The sequence below is a fragment of the Buceros rhinoceros genome, unplaced genomic scaffold, assembly GCF_000710305.1.
Source record: "Buceros rhinoceros silvestris isolate BGI_N320 unplaced genomic scaffold, ASM71030v1 scaffold138, whole genome shotgun sequence".
Taxonomy (NCBI): Eukaryota; Metazoa; Chordata; class Aves; order Bucerotiformes; family Bucerotidae; genus Buceros; species Buceros rhinoceros.
Window position 1 is genome coordinate 1 of NW_010426086.1, and position 15,050 is coordinate 15,050.

At 46.0% G+C, this 15,050-nt stretch overlaps 2 protein-coding genes across 2 annotated transcripts in view; one reads left to right on the top strand and one right to left on the bottom strand.

Moving 5' to 3' along the window:
- Positions 1–1,028: 1,028 nt before the first annotated feature.
- On the top strand, positions 1,029–2,064 carry LOC104498004 (nuclear speckle splicing regulatory protein 1-like; the record flags this gene model as incomplete). Its single annotated transcript, XM_010141324.1, has 1 exon — positions 1,029–2,064. A coding segment is annotated over one exon (1,036 nt), but the record flags the coding sequence as incomplete, so codon positions are not given.
- Positions 2,065–6,945: 4,881 nt separating this feature from the next.
- Positions 6,946–15,050, bottom strand: part of SLC6A4 (solute carrier family 6 (neurotransmitter transporter), member 4) — an 11,903-nt gene continuing 3,798 nt past the window's right edge. Inside the window, exons 6-13 of the mRNA XM_010141323.1 lie at positions 13,394–13,497; positions 12,583–12,710; positions 12,169–12,281; positions 11,265–11,396; positions 10,063–10,162; positions 9,576–9,676; positions 7,868–8,035; positions 6,946–7,165 (exon numbers count right to left, since the gene is read on the bottom strand). Of these exons, the coding sequence (XP_010139625.1) occupies positions 7,091–7,165; positions 7,868–8,035; positions 9,576–9,676; positions 10,063–10,162; positions 11,265–11,396; positions 12,169–12,281; positions 12,583–12,710; positions 13,394–13,497 (921 nt within the window). The 3' untranslated portion in view covers positions 6,946–7,090. The remainder of the gene's footprint in view (positions 7,166–7,867; positions 8,036–9,575; positions 9,677–10,062; positions 10,163–11,264; positions 11,397–12,168; positions 12,282–12,582; positions 12,711–13,393; positions 13,498–15,050) is intronic.

The window sequence follows — 15,050 nt, forward strand, 5'->3', positions numbered from 1 at the left end:
TGTCTTTCTCTCCTTGATAAAGGTTTCCAGCTCAGGAGCGTGAGATTCAGGAGTCGAGCGCGGCATATCTGAGGGAAAGCCGCAGCACGGACAAGATAGAGAGGAGGGCAGATAGAACAGAGAGGGGAAAGCAAGCTGGCAAAACGGCGTCGAGTCTTCTCACACGCCTCCTTTTATGACTTCATTCAAAGAGGCGTGTTCTCCTTCCCGGAAGCTTGGGAGAACCACAACTCTCTGGGAAGAAGAAAGCCAGACAACATGAGAGCATCCGGTTCCTCCATGTTGAACCCAGGACAAGGCTTTAAACCTGGGTGTCACCAGTTGCATGCTTGCTGTCACAAAGAAAGTGCAGCTTTCATCAAGAGATCTGCTAGATCTGAGGTTGGATAATGAGAAAGTAAACTCTTAGCTTACGTGAAGAATGTGATGGCAGTGAGGTCGCTCAGCCGTTGAAATAAGGGAGTTCTCAGTTACGTCTCCAGGACGAGGACACACCGCCTGTCTGTCTGTTGCCAGACCGGTCCTCTATGGGTCGGCTTTCTGTGTTTAAAAGATAGTAATTTCTATCTAGGAACAAGAGACAGATCTTCAGAAATACCAGATTAAAAAAAATCTACTACCACTGCTGGCAGCTATGTTCCTGCCTTTGTCACCAGGACATACAGCCTGCTGCTCTCTGGGTGGCTGTTTGATGTGAATAGAGTAACCGCACGGGAGGAAAGGTGTAGCTTGCCAAAAGCTTACACACAAATACAAATCTGTGTCTTTTTCCTGAGACAGAGGCTGCAGATACTTAGCCACAGCCACTCTTTCAGATAAATTAATTCATCAGCTCGCCAGTGAACCACAGACAGACACTTACTAGAAATCCTTTGTGCTGGATTCCTGGAACCTGAGCCGCAGATGTATTTGCTTGCTTGGATTTTCCAGCAGCACTTTTTGCTGAAGTCCTGACCAGAAGTCAGTTGGTAGAAAAGTCTAAGATTTCAGGCCATGTAATACTGTTTTTTCTTTTTTAACAAATGTAGGATAAAGGAAGAAAAACCTGACAGTTACGAGGAATCCAACCAAAAGAACAAATGCCCATCTGAAAGACAAAGACTGAACCCCTCTGCTAAGAAAGAGAATAATCCAGATGCCGATACCGACTTAGGAACTGATAGTAGTGATGATGATAAGAGGCGTAAAAGCAGTAAAGCAGATTTCAAGAAGAAGAAAAGGAGAGCGGGCTCTGTGAGCAGTGACGAGGAGGCTAAACATCACAAGAGCCAGAGGCATTCCAGATCACCGAGTTCATCCAGTGTGGAGGAAGAGCTGCACACTAAAGCCCAAACAAATCATTTCACAAAGACGGGAGAGAGCAGACCAAGCAGAAGGGGAAGTGATGAACAACACAGGGAAAAAGATTATGAGAGAAGTAGGACCCATGAAAAGGATCACCAAAGGGAAAAGGAAGAGCGACACAGGTACGGGGATCACACTAATAAAGATAACTACAGAAGGAGGGAAGAGCAAGATGATAAACAAAGGGGGAAGGAGAGAAGAGAGAGGGAGGGACATGGCAGGGAATGGAGGAAGGCAAAGGAGAGAGAAGAGAAGGGCTCAGAAAAGGAACGAGAGAAAGAAAGAGTAAGAAATGGTAAAGATAGATACGACAGAGAGAAGGAGAGAGGAGAGAAATACAGAGAGAAGGAAGATCATGTGAAGGAGAGGAGAGAGAAATATGGTAGTGATGAAAAGAAATACAGAGAGAGGAGGGAAGGTACTCCTGCATCTTTAGAAAAAGGTGGAGAGACTGATCTGGAAAAAGAGAAAAAGGGAAAAGAGAGAGAGGTGGATGAGAAGAGGCAATCCAGCTCCAGAACTCTGTCCGAGCAGAAACGTAAAGCCGGAGAGGATGGGGAGAAGGAGGAGAAAGAGCAAGTGCCGAAACCATCAGAGAGCATGAGCAAATTTGCCAAACGGAGCAATGAGGAGACAGTCATGTTGGCCAGGGACCGCTATCTGGCCCGGCAAATGGCCCGGGTCAGCACGAAGTCTTACGTCGAGAAGGAGGAAGATTAATGTCCCTGTGGTGGACAAACCACTTTGTCTGTCAACCAAGAGGCAAAGCCAGTGCTGCAGGGACTCTTGTACAGAAGCAGAACCGTGTCCTAGCTATTTATTCCTGGCTTTCATCTGTGTGTGTCAGCATAGAACAACTTTTGAAATGGATTAATGGATCCCTTGATACACACCCTTGGTCTGTTTGTACAGTTGAAATATTTCATTTGGCTGATTCTGTCCACCCTGGCCTTCAGGCCCCTCTCCTTGGTATTCTGGGACACGTGAGAACCCTCCCCTGGCAGCCCCCGCTCCTCGCACGGGGAGCTCTGCTGGTATAAAGCTGTTCTCAGCCCTTGGCGGGAGTCGTCGTGGCCCACTGCTGCTCTCAAAAATGAGAAACAGACCTGTAAAAGCAGGGAAAAGGCAAGAAAAACAGCCTGAATGATAACCTGGGAGATTTCTGTATGTAGTATGGGGTTCTGTGAGCTAAATGCTTATTGACATAGGACTTTTGTATTTATGTTGGGGCTTTGGTTTTGGGGCTGGAAGTACAGAAATAAAGTGTAAGATACTGGGTATAATGCATGGGTCTTTTTTAATGCTTGTGCTGCTGTACTGTGTCTTTTTCTGTGTGAAATAAGGAATATGAGTCTTTTCTCATGTCTTACAGTCCTATCTGCTTGTTCCACTGGAGAGGTATATTTTAGATTTGTCAACCTGTCTGCTCAGAGGTTAACAATCATAAAGTTATCCCTGGGCCGGGCCCTGGCAGTCAGGGTGTCTGACAGTGGTCCTCATTTCTGGAAGACATTTTCAGCACTTTTCACAAGGGTTTCTTTCATTTTGTTCCCTAGTAAATTTATCACTTTTTTGCACTACAGTACAGTGAACTGTAAGAAAAAAAAAAAAAAGATTTGGAGATTGGTATTTCTCTAATATTTTCTTCAGCAGCCTTAGAGTGATGCAAAATGTGAGGAAGATTAAATGCCAGGCCTGCCGGTTTGGAGGACCTGAAATGGAATGAGTTTTGTGTGTTGGCTGATCAGGCGGCTGAACACCTGACTGCAGTGGATCCAGTTCGGTTTGCTGTTGTGTCTGAACACATGTAATGTGCTTTGGTTCTTCCCTTGGAACAGAATGAAGGAGCGTTTAGCAGGGGCCAGGGTTCCAACACCGAGGAAATCCTCTGCAGTTTGTCAAAAGGTCTCGTTGGGGTAGTAAACCAGACCAGATAGTTGGCTTTTTTTGGAACTGAGTTTTATTTTTGCTCTTCCCATAGGAGAGAGGTGCAGGAGACGTCTACAGATGGACTATGAATATTAAATTTTTTACAATAACAGTTTACAGTACAAGGCACATACTGATGACTTACAATCTGCTTGCAACACTTGTAACTAAACAGCTGCATAAATTAATACAGGTGCATCGGGTACAGGTTGGAGGGAATACTTAGTGCTGGACAGCTACAACTCCGGTTTAATGCTCTCTGCTTAAAAGGCAAACATGGTCCTAGTTCTCCAGTTTCATAACTTCCCTTTCACTGTTCAGAACAGGGTAGGATACACTCCCGTGACAGGGGAGTGGAGGGTGAGCTGGCGAGAAGGAAACGGTGGGCCTCAAACCCTTGTCATTGCAGTGCAGCTTATTTGGTATCAATATAACTAGTTTTTGTACAAAACTAATGCTTAACGTATGGCTACTTGTTGAGCGACCTGAAAAATATTGGTTACTCTAAATAAGGAAAAAGAATCAGCTATAAAAATAAATGGATTAAGTTTCTCAATATTTCAACCACTCAGCTGAATGGAGATACTAAAAAATGAAGTGAGAAGAAAAAGATTGGAAACTTCAAAACAGTACACCACGTAACAAAAAAGGAATGAGGACTAAACAGCCTTGTAAGTTCGGCTTTGACAGCATGAAAACATGGATGTGTTTTATCCCTGTATTACTCAGGAAGAGCCTTTTTAATCCACTTCAGAGGGCTTCTTCGCCCCCTGTTCCCATAAAGACCTGGGACTGGATTATCCCAGCGAAAAGAGAGCAAGGAGCTGACATCACAAATGATCTTCTGGAATGTCTTATTTCTAAAAGTGGTTTTCCTGTGACTTCACGTGTCTACATTGCTTTTTATATCTTCAAATAATTTTAAGCTTTCACCCTCTGCCAGCACCGCTGTGCTCAGAGTGTGTTATTCTCATTTTTCAGCTGAGAAATCCCAGCTGGGAGTTCTTGCCCTGTTCTCACTGTGACTGTTGCAGGGCTGGTATTAATATCAGGGCTTCTTGGCTGACCTTTAATCCACTCAAACAGCGGATTTCTTGGGAAGTTGCTCAGCATTCTGTGCTAAAACTACCCAGAGAGACCAAGTCTGTCGTATAGTAATGTCTTAAATACAACGTGAGGATGCTTCTTTTGCGGTTTCAAACACTGTTCTGAGAGAGGAACCTCAGGAGTAGCGCACGCTAAATGGCAGAGAGTCCTGCAGTCGTTACCCTGCGAATGACCCCAGCAGAAATAGCGGTCCCGGTTTCAGTCTGTTTGCAAGGGCTAAAAGAGAACCTTTGGCTTCGGTGCAGATAATGCTCATATTTAACGCAAGCACTTCTGTCCCCACCTTCCCCCTTTCTAACGAAAGGCAGCAGCCTGCCTGGTGAGGGAGGCTTTTGAAAGTAGGTTTATCAAAAACAAGAACAGTGGGTTTGGGGAGATGGGGTCAGGGGATTGTTTGGTTTTTTTAATGAGCCTAGCATTAAACAGTGTGGAGTCTGGCAAGAAATTCCACTTGCAAGATTTACCTATTGAAATACTTACCTGGTTAGGAGGAAGAGCACCTAGCATGAGCTGAAGGCCAGCCTGAAGATCGGAGCAGCTGGGTAGGGTTACCTCCTTTATTTCCCACACCTGGTACTGGCTACAAACGAGTGCCTCTTCTGTATTCCGCTGGAACTTCATATGCGTGTTTGCAGTTAATGAATTCATAACAGAAGACTGTATTTTTTGAAAAATCAGTAGTTTTCTGATTGGTATCCTACTAACTAAATGGCTTTCCAATATTAGAAGAATTCCCAGACTGTTGCTCTTTTCCTGACGGTGAAGCCATTTTTGGAAGTAGCTTTCGAATATGCTTAAGAGCTTTTTCTTAGGAGTGACTGTCCAGTAGGACAGATTTATTCTGTTTTTTCTAGTGGTGATGAAAGAACATGTTCCTTTTTTAGAAGCAGTTTAGGAGACTTTTGTCTGCAGTTCTGAAATAACAGTCCTTGTCCCTTTAAATTATTTCCATGTTGGAAGTTGGGCTTCAGACCTGAAGTGTCATGAACCCAAGTCAAGAGCTGAAGCAGGAGAGGCCTTCCAGAGGTGTCTGCACACCTGCGGGAGAAGGACCTTGGCAGAAGAGGTGAACACGTTTTCAAGAGGCAAACTCACCATCACTGCTTTCCTCCAGTACGCACCACGTCCGCTCTTCTGCAGGCTATGAGTGCACGTATCGCCTTGTTAATTCTGCACTGCGTTACCTAAGTAGACCGTGAGGTACAGGAGAGACTTTTTGTTTTACTTTCATTATAATCTGTGTGGTTTTTACATAAATATTGCCTACTTAGGTTTATCTAAACCTCCACGTAGCTGCAGCAGAACCGTTATCCTCCAGCTGACACGGGCTGAAGGGCAGGTGTTTTTGGAGAGCGTGGGTAGGTGTGTAAGAAAGAAGTTGGTATGTGCGTGGAAGTTAATGTGCATGTCATCAGTGCCTTGAACTTCTGATGAGAATCCATCCTGCTCAACTCAACTCCTTGGTAAAAAAAGATTTCCCCTCCTCTACTTCTTCAGGATGAAAATCGTATGTGTTCACATTAGAATCTGAGCTAATAAATCTTACAAATGGGTTTGTCTCGTTTGCTAAATGTGCTTGTGTCAGCCAGGATTGTTCTGTACTAGGAAAGAACAGAGAAAGCCGCAGGCTCCCGTGGATTTTAGGTGTGAAATGAATTGCTTTGTTTTGTTGTTTTTTTAAATGGACCCAAGCAGAGAAACAGATCTTTAAGGTTCCTCATCAGAACTCCAAAAAATGCATTGTTGGTCTGTAGTTTGTTTGAGTGTAAGTGTTAGGTCTGTCAGGAGGATGATTTCCGAGTAGCCTGTATGAAAACAGTGTAGTTAGTGCGAGCAACTTAACTACCTGCCAAGTAACCCAACGCAACCTGCCAAGCAGAGCTTGTGGGGCTTGGTTGGGTTGGGGGAAGGAAAGAGGCTTGGTTGGGAAAGGGAAGCCCAAGGCATTACCAAAAAATGCTTTTGTAGTGTTTGTTATGTAAGGAACAATTAATAGAAACTTCTACCATCTACAAAGTGCAGGGAAAGAAGAGGAGAGCGCTACCAGGTGTGATGCTGCTGTACCAGAGCTGTACGTGCTACTGCTGCTTGGGAGGGTTCCCTCTCCAGTCCACCACAAACTAGGGAGTTTACTGGTTTGTTCCAGTTTGTAAAACCCCGTGTTACTGAGTAAGGGACGGATGGCTATCAGAAATCCTTTTGGATTTCTCAGTTAAGCAGGTAGAACCTTAGAAGCGAGTACGACATTGCCCAGGACGAACGAGCACACTGAGGAAGATAGAGGAGTACTGCCACAGACTGGGGGTCCTACACCTAACCTGCCCGCTCTGCTCGTCCGGGAGTGGCTCATGCAGTCACGCGCTGTCAGAGAGCCCCCGTGCCCAGGCGTGGAGTGGTGGTGGTGTCACGCACGCAGACGTCCTCGCGGTTCCAGGAGGAGTGAGTTCTCAGTCGGGTCAGTCTGGTTAGAAGCGCACAGTCGATGTGCTGAATGGCTTGGTCAGTGTGCTGGCGACTGGTTTGGAGTCTCCAGCACAGCTTTGCAGTTTTGGAGGCGGCGTGTTTCCCAATGCCCGCTGTCAGTGATGCAGCCTCCACAGAAAAGTCCTCGGTTTGTGGGCTCAGCTGGAAATGAATTCTTTGGGCAGGGGAGAGTGCGGGGAAAGTTACGCTTTGTGCTCGCTCTCTCTTCCCCCAGAAACGGGTTCGCTTACACCGCGTTCATGCGGATGTCTCCAAAAGGAACCTCTGTCGCTGTTTCTGGAGTGATGCTTTTCAGAATACGCTGTGGGAAAGAAATCCAGTATTAGAAGTCAGTTAATTGTAGTGGTAATACGTGACGCGTCAGCCATTTGGAAAGAGAGTTATAGTACAAATGTGACTTGCGAGTTACACCTCTTGAACTATGACATGAGATGTTTCAGGCTTCTGTTAGCACTGTGAAGACGTCAGGGGCTATAGAAGTACACCGTGCTATTTTTTAATTATTTGTAGCTTATAATCGGAACCAAAGTTTGACAGACATTGTATTAATGCTTTAGGACTTCGCAGTTTACTTGGGTACCCTGAGCCAGCTGAACGTACTGGTATTTACATGAACTCACAAATCTGTCATCACAGGCTGCTACAGATTTATGGCAGATAAATCTTAGTGAGTGAGGGAGAGAGAAAGAAGCCTGTTCTTCCAGATACTCCCAAGGGAACCAATCTGTCGCTGCCTCATTCATGTGACACTGCGTCTTGTGTGATTTCTAGTAAAAGCTTCCAGTTCACCAGAGCATAAAGTGATTGACTTGTGTTAATATTTCATATGAATATCTCAGCAGTCTCGGAGAGGAACGGGCAGAAGATGATCAGCTATGAGCTGGCTGGGATCAGAGCAGCACTAACACTCAAGTCCCAGGGCATTGGGCCCTAGAAAAATCTACATGTAATATTTCTAGGAATCGCCTCCTTCCTAATAGTCAAAGAGGAGCATCACGGATACCTCCTTCAGTGTTCCTGGAGTGATGATCAACCGATAAACCATGTAGATGGGAATACAGATGATAGAAGAGGTGCCTATGCAGTAGCCCACTACCGTGGTCCAGTAGGGGTAAGTGTAGTCAAAAAGCCGTAGCTCGGGAGGGTTGGACAGAAAGCTGCAAGTGACAAACTGGAAAAGAAAACAGCGAAGGTTGAATAGGTGTGTTCTGATGGCTCAGACTCACCTCAGGGAGCTGTGTCCCAGCATAGCATTGAACTGAAAAAAGTGAGTAGGACTTAAGAAGGATTAAACATACGCTGATGCTGAAAAAATGCTAAATGACATTAGTATGGATTAAAAAACCCCCAAAACTATAATGAAAAAAAAAAAAAACGTCCAAGCCCCTTTTGGATATGCAGACTTCCCATCAGGAAGAGAGCTCAGGAGTGTTAGAGTACAGCCCACCCAGGAACTGAAAGGAACTGGGTAGAGATCCATGTACGGAGCTTACTCCATAAATGCACATGGTGGAGTTCCTTCCCCAGGAAGCATTAGAGAGAAAAGGCAGAACCCCACTTGTCCATTTAAAGGGTAAAAAGATGTTAGGTGGACAAAATCAGATTAATTGGGACCAGTGTGCAAGATTTCACCCAGTCGCCCACGTCTTGAGTCTCGTAACTGGGTCACAGCTCAAGCATCCCTTCCAGAACGGCGTCACCGTGCCTGAGCCACCAGACATGGGAGCAGTACCGTTTCCCTTCGCTGCTTGTCCCGCATTTCACCCTGATCAGTGCCAGTTCTGCTTTGTCTAGAGCCACAGTTAATGCTCTGTTGAGTACCGTCTGGGCTTCCCTTAGCTCAGTCTCCTCGGAGAGCACAGACAGCTCTGCAGCAGCCGCAGCACCAGAGTGGAGCTCCCCTGCTCATTTCACTGCTTTAGGATCACGAAGAGGACAGTCATATAACAATGATTTGTGGTGTCACGCTTCCATTTATAGCCTTTTCTTCTCTTTTTCTAGGGGCAGTAAACCCCCTAGAAAATCTGTTAATTAAGCCTTGCTCATTACCAGTGTTTTGAATTCACTCTGTAGCTCTTCAATCTACATTCTGTGCTTCATAAACTCCATCGAGACCTGCTCTGCTCCCACTAAGGCCAGTAACAACAACAGAGAGCGGGAACTAATTTTGGATCGGGAAATGAACACTTTATGCTAAGATGTTCTTAGTAACGCTGCCAACTCAAACACGGGGCACTGTTTCCAATTCTGAAGTACAGATTTATAAAGGTTGCAATTAACTGCTGTCAATTTTAAGTGGAATACTCTAAAGCTGTCAGTCAGCGGTTGCTGAGCCCGTGTATTTACTTATCTTGGTTTTCCCCCTCAGAAATGATGTTTCATCATTATCTTTTAGTGCTTCATTTTGCTGAAGTAAATATAAAGCAACAAAACAAACTTTGTTCAGTGGAGGGAAGGAGGGGAGTTATTCAGAACCCACTTTTGCTTACGTAGCTCATCTACAAAAATCCTGAAATAGCGATTTGGTAACCAGACCTTGCAGCACTGGGTTGGATTTGCGCTAACTGAGCCTTTTCGGTTTAACAAAAATGGTTACTGAAGAACCAGAGCACAAGAAAACTCTGTCACTAAGCTTTTAGACGTCTGAGCAGCTGCGCTCTTCAAGGGTAATTTTCTTTTGCTGGAAAGAAAAAGCTGTAGAGAAAACTCACCAGAAGGAAGATGGGACTAACTACTGCCCAGCAAACTCGCCAGTACCAGCCCGGGGTAAAGCCGAGCATTTCCTTCACATCATTGCAAAACTGGGTGATGCCTGTAGGGACAAGCGGAGGAGAGTGGTGACAGCACCGAGAAGCTTTTTCTAAGTAGTTGAACAGCATTTTGTATTCACAGCAAATAAATTCGGAATCCATCATGAAGGACTGTTGTTCCTATAACTCTTAATTATATGAAATCCTTAATTATGCTGAATTACAGCTCTTGTTATTTTTAGATGCCACCATACTTCTGTCAGAGAATAATTAACAACATGGATGGAAAACAACATTATGGATACGGTAATCAGTGGGTTTGTAAAAAGGTTTGGCAAACATTCTCCCGTGGACGTCAGAGATCTCGTCTGCCGGAACAGAGGGAACACTGCGCCGCGGCAGCCGGGCAGTTTGGCTCAGCGCTGTTTGTAGCATGGCGTAGACGTACCGTAGAACCAGGCCACAGCAACGGCCTCCAGAAACACCACGGTTAGGACAGCTGGACCGGTGGCGTACTCTTCAAACAGCTTCACCACATACGCGCCTCCCTGGAAGGGAGATCGTATTGTCAGGGACCAAACCTTATGAACAGTTGGGTTTTATTGCTGTCACCTGGTGCAGAGCACTCGCAGACGGATAGTTCAGCCTGTTCCGTCGCTCTGGGGCTGTTCTGCCAGTGCTGATCTGCCCTGTGAACGTACCTCACCCAGGGGGCTGCCACGCAGGAAAGGGAAACGCAAACCTGCTGGCAGTTCTACTGGACCTGAGTGAACAAGGGCACTCGGGGGGTAATGGGGTGGGTTTCCGTGCGCCTTCTGCGGATGCATCTTCTCTCTCCGGCCTGAGTCACGGTTACAGAACAGGAAATAAGTAAGGTGTTACTTGGCTTCCTTTCCACTTGGGATCTAGAATTGTGATGGAGGAGAGCATTGTGTCCTGGAGAGGAGCTGAGTCTCCTTTTACATTTAGAGCAAATGCTCTAAATGAGAAGGAAGTTGCACATAAATGAGCAAGTGGAGTGAAACGTGACAGGAAAGCTGAGTGGTTTTTTTTCTTGACCTTTATGATCATTACACTCATTTGGAATGTGGTTTGTTGTGAAAATGAGATCCCACAAACCCCACTGAAACTTTTTGGTGTGACTGATCATGATTTCTGACCTGATTTGATGAGGAACATTCAGGAAGTTCAATGCTAGAAAATTTTAGAGAACTGCAACAGACAACGTCAGCATTTTCTAGCAGATCTTTTTATAATTCTTTTTTTTTAATGCAGAACACATTTCAAACTTTGCAAAAATTATAACAATTCTTCTTATTTTTAAACCTGGAGCTGTTGAGAACCAGGAGTAAACCACATATGAACTGTGGAAGCTTGTCTGCTCCGCAGCCGGAGCGACGGCTGCGTCGTTTGTGATGTGTAACACGTTAGAGTCTTGCTGAATTGCAGTAGGGTCATTTTGCAACACATTTCCTAGTGAGAGCTCCAGTTCACGTTCCTTCCAAATATAGATTTCTAATGCATAAAGATGACAGGCTGGAGATTTAATCTGATTTCTGTAAACTCTCTTCAAGAAATACCACCCTCTCCAAGATGTCATCCGCCGGAAGCTGCCGCTAAGGAAAGGTGAGGAGTAAGTGAAATACTTACAAACGTCAGGGTTGCCAGCGACCCCAGAAAGCACATGATGGTCAGACCAAGGACAAAGAGTTCCCTATGTTTGCTCCAGACATGCGGGAATTCATCCAGAACTCCAGTAATCACTCCCTCCAGCCCTGCAAACTGAAAAGCAGGGAAGAGTCAGTGGGGAAGAGAGGGCAGGTCTACCTGCTTGAAGGTGTGTTCCAGTGCTTAAAGGAGCGTGGAAGCTCGTTCTGCCTGCAGGGTTGGTGTGGCTGTAGTTCACACAGTCTTTCTCTGGACCTTCCAAACTCTTTAAGGTGGGGAATTAGTCTTCCTGTATCTGCAGGAAGTGCCTGTCGTCCAGAGGAAGTACTGTGTTACCAGGAGGAGGATGCTGGTAAGTGGTGGGTGGCTCAGGAGAACCAAGGTTGTGACACCTGCTGAGTGTAGCCTTCCTGGAAGGAGCTGGTTCTCAATCTGTAAAAATAGGCTCACGTGGCAAGTGTTTAGGACATCTCCTTTTCGCAGTGCTGTCGAGAAGGCCACCTCCAGATCCCACCTTTGAAATCCAGTTAGTGTGAAAAAATTGCAGAATTTAATAACTGCTTTGTAAATTTACAGGTACAAGAGAGAAGGAGCCTGGAAGGCTGCATTCAGCCAGGAGTTGATGAATCCAGGGCTTTGGTTGTGGTTCCAGGTCTGTCAGTAATTGTCACAGTATGACACTGACGAAACATTTTATTTTATTTAGGCCTTTTTAGGTCAAAATTTGAGTAATAGTTGCTGCCCTGCAGAAGGCAGATGCCAATCCTGCTTTAAACCCTCCAGCGACGGCGCAATATTTGTAATTCTGTTTCTGCTGCTGCTGGTGGGGGTGAGGCCACACACCACACAGCCGTGAGGTCCTCTGAACCGCGTGCCGGCTACTCACCGTGCTGTCCAGTCCCAGCGTGAGCAACATCAGGAAGAAGATGATGGCAAAGAAAGTGGAAGCAGGCATGTTCGCAATGGCCTCAGCGTACGTGATGAAGAGGAGGCTGGGTCCTGGAAGGAGAGCAGAGGGTTGGAGATGGAGGTTAGCGCAGTGCTGCTGCGAGGAGGATGGGCTGCTTCACTGCAGCTTCACTTCCAGGAGAAACCCTCCTCCCCAGCGAGCAGTTGCCACCACGTCTGTGAAGCTGCACACTGTACTCTCTAACAGGGGCCTTACCATCGAGCCACCAGTACCCTGAACTAGGTACTAAATATTTAGCATCATTTGGGCTGTTCTAAATCTCGAAGATAATACGCAAATACATCCTGTCTTGGAAGCAATTTGAGAGATGCGCACAAAAAGTTGGCCTACCGGTATCTTTGGCAACCTCTGATACATCCTCGTTCCTCATCTCCGCCATGTATCCCAGCACGGTGAAGATGACAAACCCCGAGACAAAACTAGTCACGCAGTTCACGGTGCTGGTAACCAGCGCATCTCTGCAAGAGAAGACCTGACTCGTTACCTGACTTGTTAACTGCTAGGAAGGCAGTTCAGCACCGCGTGGGGTGAGTTAACGACGGGGCACACTCCGAGAAACACTCCGAGCAGGGGAGTACGGGGAAAAACAAGCAGCAGATTTGGAAGAAAGAACAAACCACACCGCGACTACTTTTTGTTCTTCAGCTGCAGACAGATGTGTGAGCACTGGCTGTACGCTGGGGTTTTAAAAACAGGCATTGCTGTAGCATTGTTAAAGGATCGAGAATTTCATTTTACGAGCTATACATAGAATTTTTTAAGATAACAAAGGAACAGCTATAGATTGCCTTTCAGCTCAAGACTCTGAAGTAATTTCCCAGCCGACTGCTGAGGTTAAACAGTTGTAATGTGGTGGTTTGGCAGGGGTTTAGTCTGCCTTGTGGTAGTGGGTTTCTACGTCTTAGACTCCTCGCTGTGACTGGTGGAGGTTCTCTCTCTTCAGGGTAGGCACAACAGAGAACACATGTTTTAAGTTGCAGGTCCTTTCAATAACGACTTTGACTGTTACACTTCTGCCTGATTTGTAGGTACACACGTGATTCAGTTCAGTGCCTCCACCAGCACTGTGTTTCTTTTCCATAAATACCCACAGTTACATTTCTTTCACTCAGTTTTTCTCATAGAATACGGTAGAACTTACTGGTAGCAGTTGTTGTGGAATTTGTTGTAGCTGGCATAAGCCAATAGGACCCCAAAACCCGGACCGAGGGAGAAAAAGATCTGAGCTGCTGCATCCACCCAAACCTGAAAAATATTGAAGATCAAGAAAAAATGACGTGAAACAGAGTGAAGGAGTTTGGCATATTCAGAATATCACTTGGGCTACAGACCCGTGTTTCACTCGTCTGCCTGTAGCCTAGTCCTGGTCTAAAAAACATTTTGCTCAGAGACTGTGTTGAAATAAGAGTGTTTATTGTAGATCTGCGACAGCTGTAGTATCCTCTATGATGTTAGTGCCTGTGCAGTGCTCGCTGTACCTCTTGACGCTGGTGTAAGTACGTACTCACTGGCAGTGTCCCTTCTGACAGCGCCGTAGGTGAATTCACCGTGATTTGCCCATCATCAGCTGAACTCAAGTTCCACAACGTGTAGACAATTCTTGTTCATGATTTTGCAGAGGGCTTGGCCTGTCTTCTGTGTCCTGTGTTTGGCTGGGTGTCCTTCAGGCTAAGGAGTGATGATCGCTGCCCAGATTTTTCCTAGATTTCTGAAGTACGTTTGACTGTGCGGACGCAGTTCTAGCCCTTAGGACTCGATTCAGCTGTGTCACAGCCGTGACAGACGCAAGTGTGATGCTCTTGTTATGAAAAGCCTGTTGTACTTGGAAGTGGCCGCAGCCTTAATGAGCAGAGTTCAGAAAGTACAGGATCAGTTCTCCTTCTGAAGGTGAAAGTCCTCCTTCATTTGTCCTCTCTTGATTGGAACATGGAGTTCATTACAACCCATTTCTAATATTCTCCTCCATCGTGTGAGGCCATCTTGTCTCATCCACAGACAGGGCTCTGTCACCGTCCAGCACAGATTGCAATCTGCTGTCCTCACTTCAGATCCACCCGGTACAATATCAATGCCCTTTATTGCTTTTTCAGAAGATGTGGTCCCTTATTGGCTATGCGGCTTTATCAGAGACTGGTGTCTTTTCATTTCCTCTTCATTCAAAACTCTCCGTATCGGCTGGGCAGCAGCAGACTTGCAAACATTAGAATTTTTAATCTTTGTATTAGTAGTATTTATTGCTTTGGGTTTTTTCCATCACTCTCCTCACTAGACACTTTCATAGGCAGTGACGTAAGTGCAGCCTTGAGCCTGATGGGCTGCTTGTCATCTACGGAGTTCAAAGCTGAATCAGACACTGGATGCCCGGGGTCTGTTGGTTGGCTCAGCCCTGTCCTCGTTCCTCCCTTCTTTTCAAATCTTGGTGGTGTGTGCAGGCCTAACCGAGTCAATCCTTCTCCACACACACTTGCATGTACTACTGAGTCCTGCTTTAGCTGGTGGCCTCGGAGGGTCTCCTTGGGCTTATCTGCCAAAGCTTGTCACAAGGTGGAGATCTGAAGTTTCAACTCTAGTAACCTGCACCGTTAACACGGGGACAACTGTGGACGCTGCTGGGCTGTGGAAAAACCTGCCCGGGTGTGTGATGATCCCCTCACAGCCACGAGACCTGCAGCTAGACCAGTTGTTAAGGCTTAATAATGTTAGTTTGTTCAGGGTGACTGTCACAGGTAGAGGATTTTGTTGCAGCGTAGCAGCAATCATTGCTCCTCGCTCAACACCAGCCTGTTCACCATTCTCCT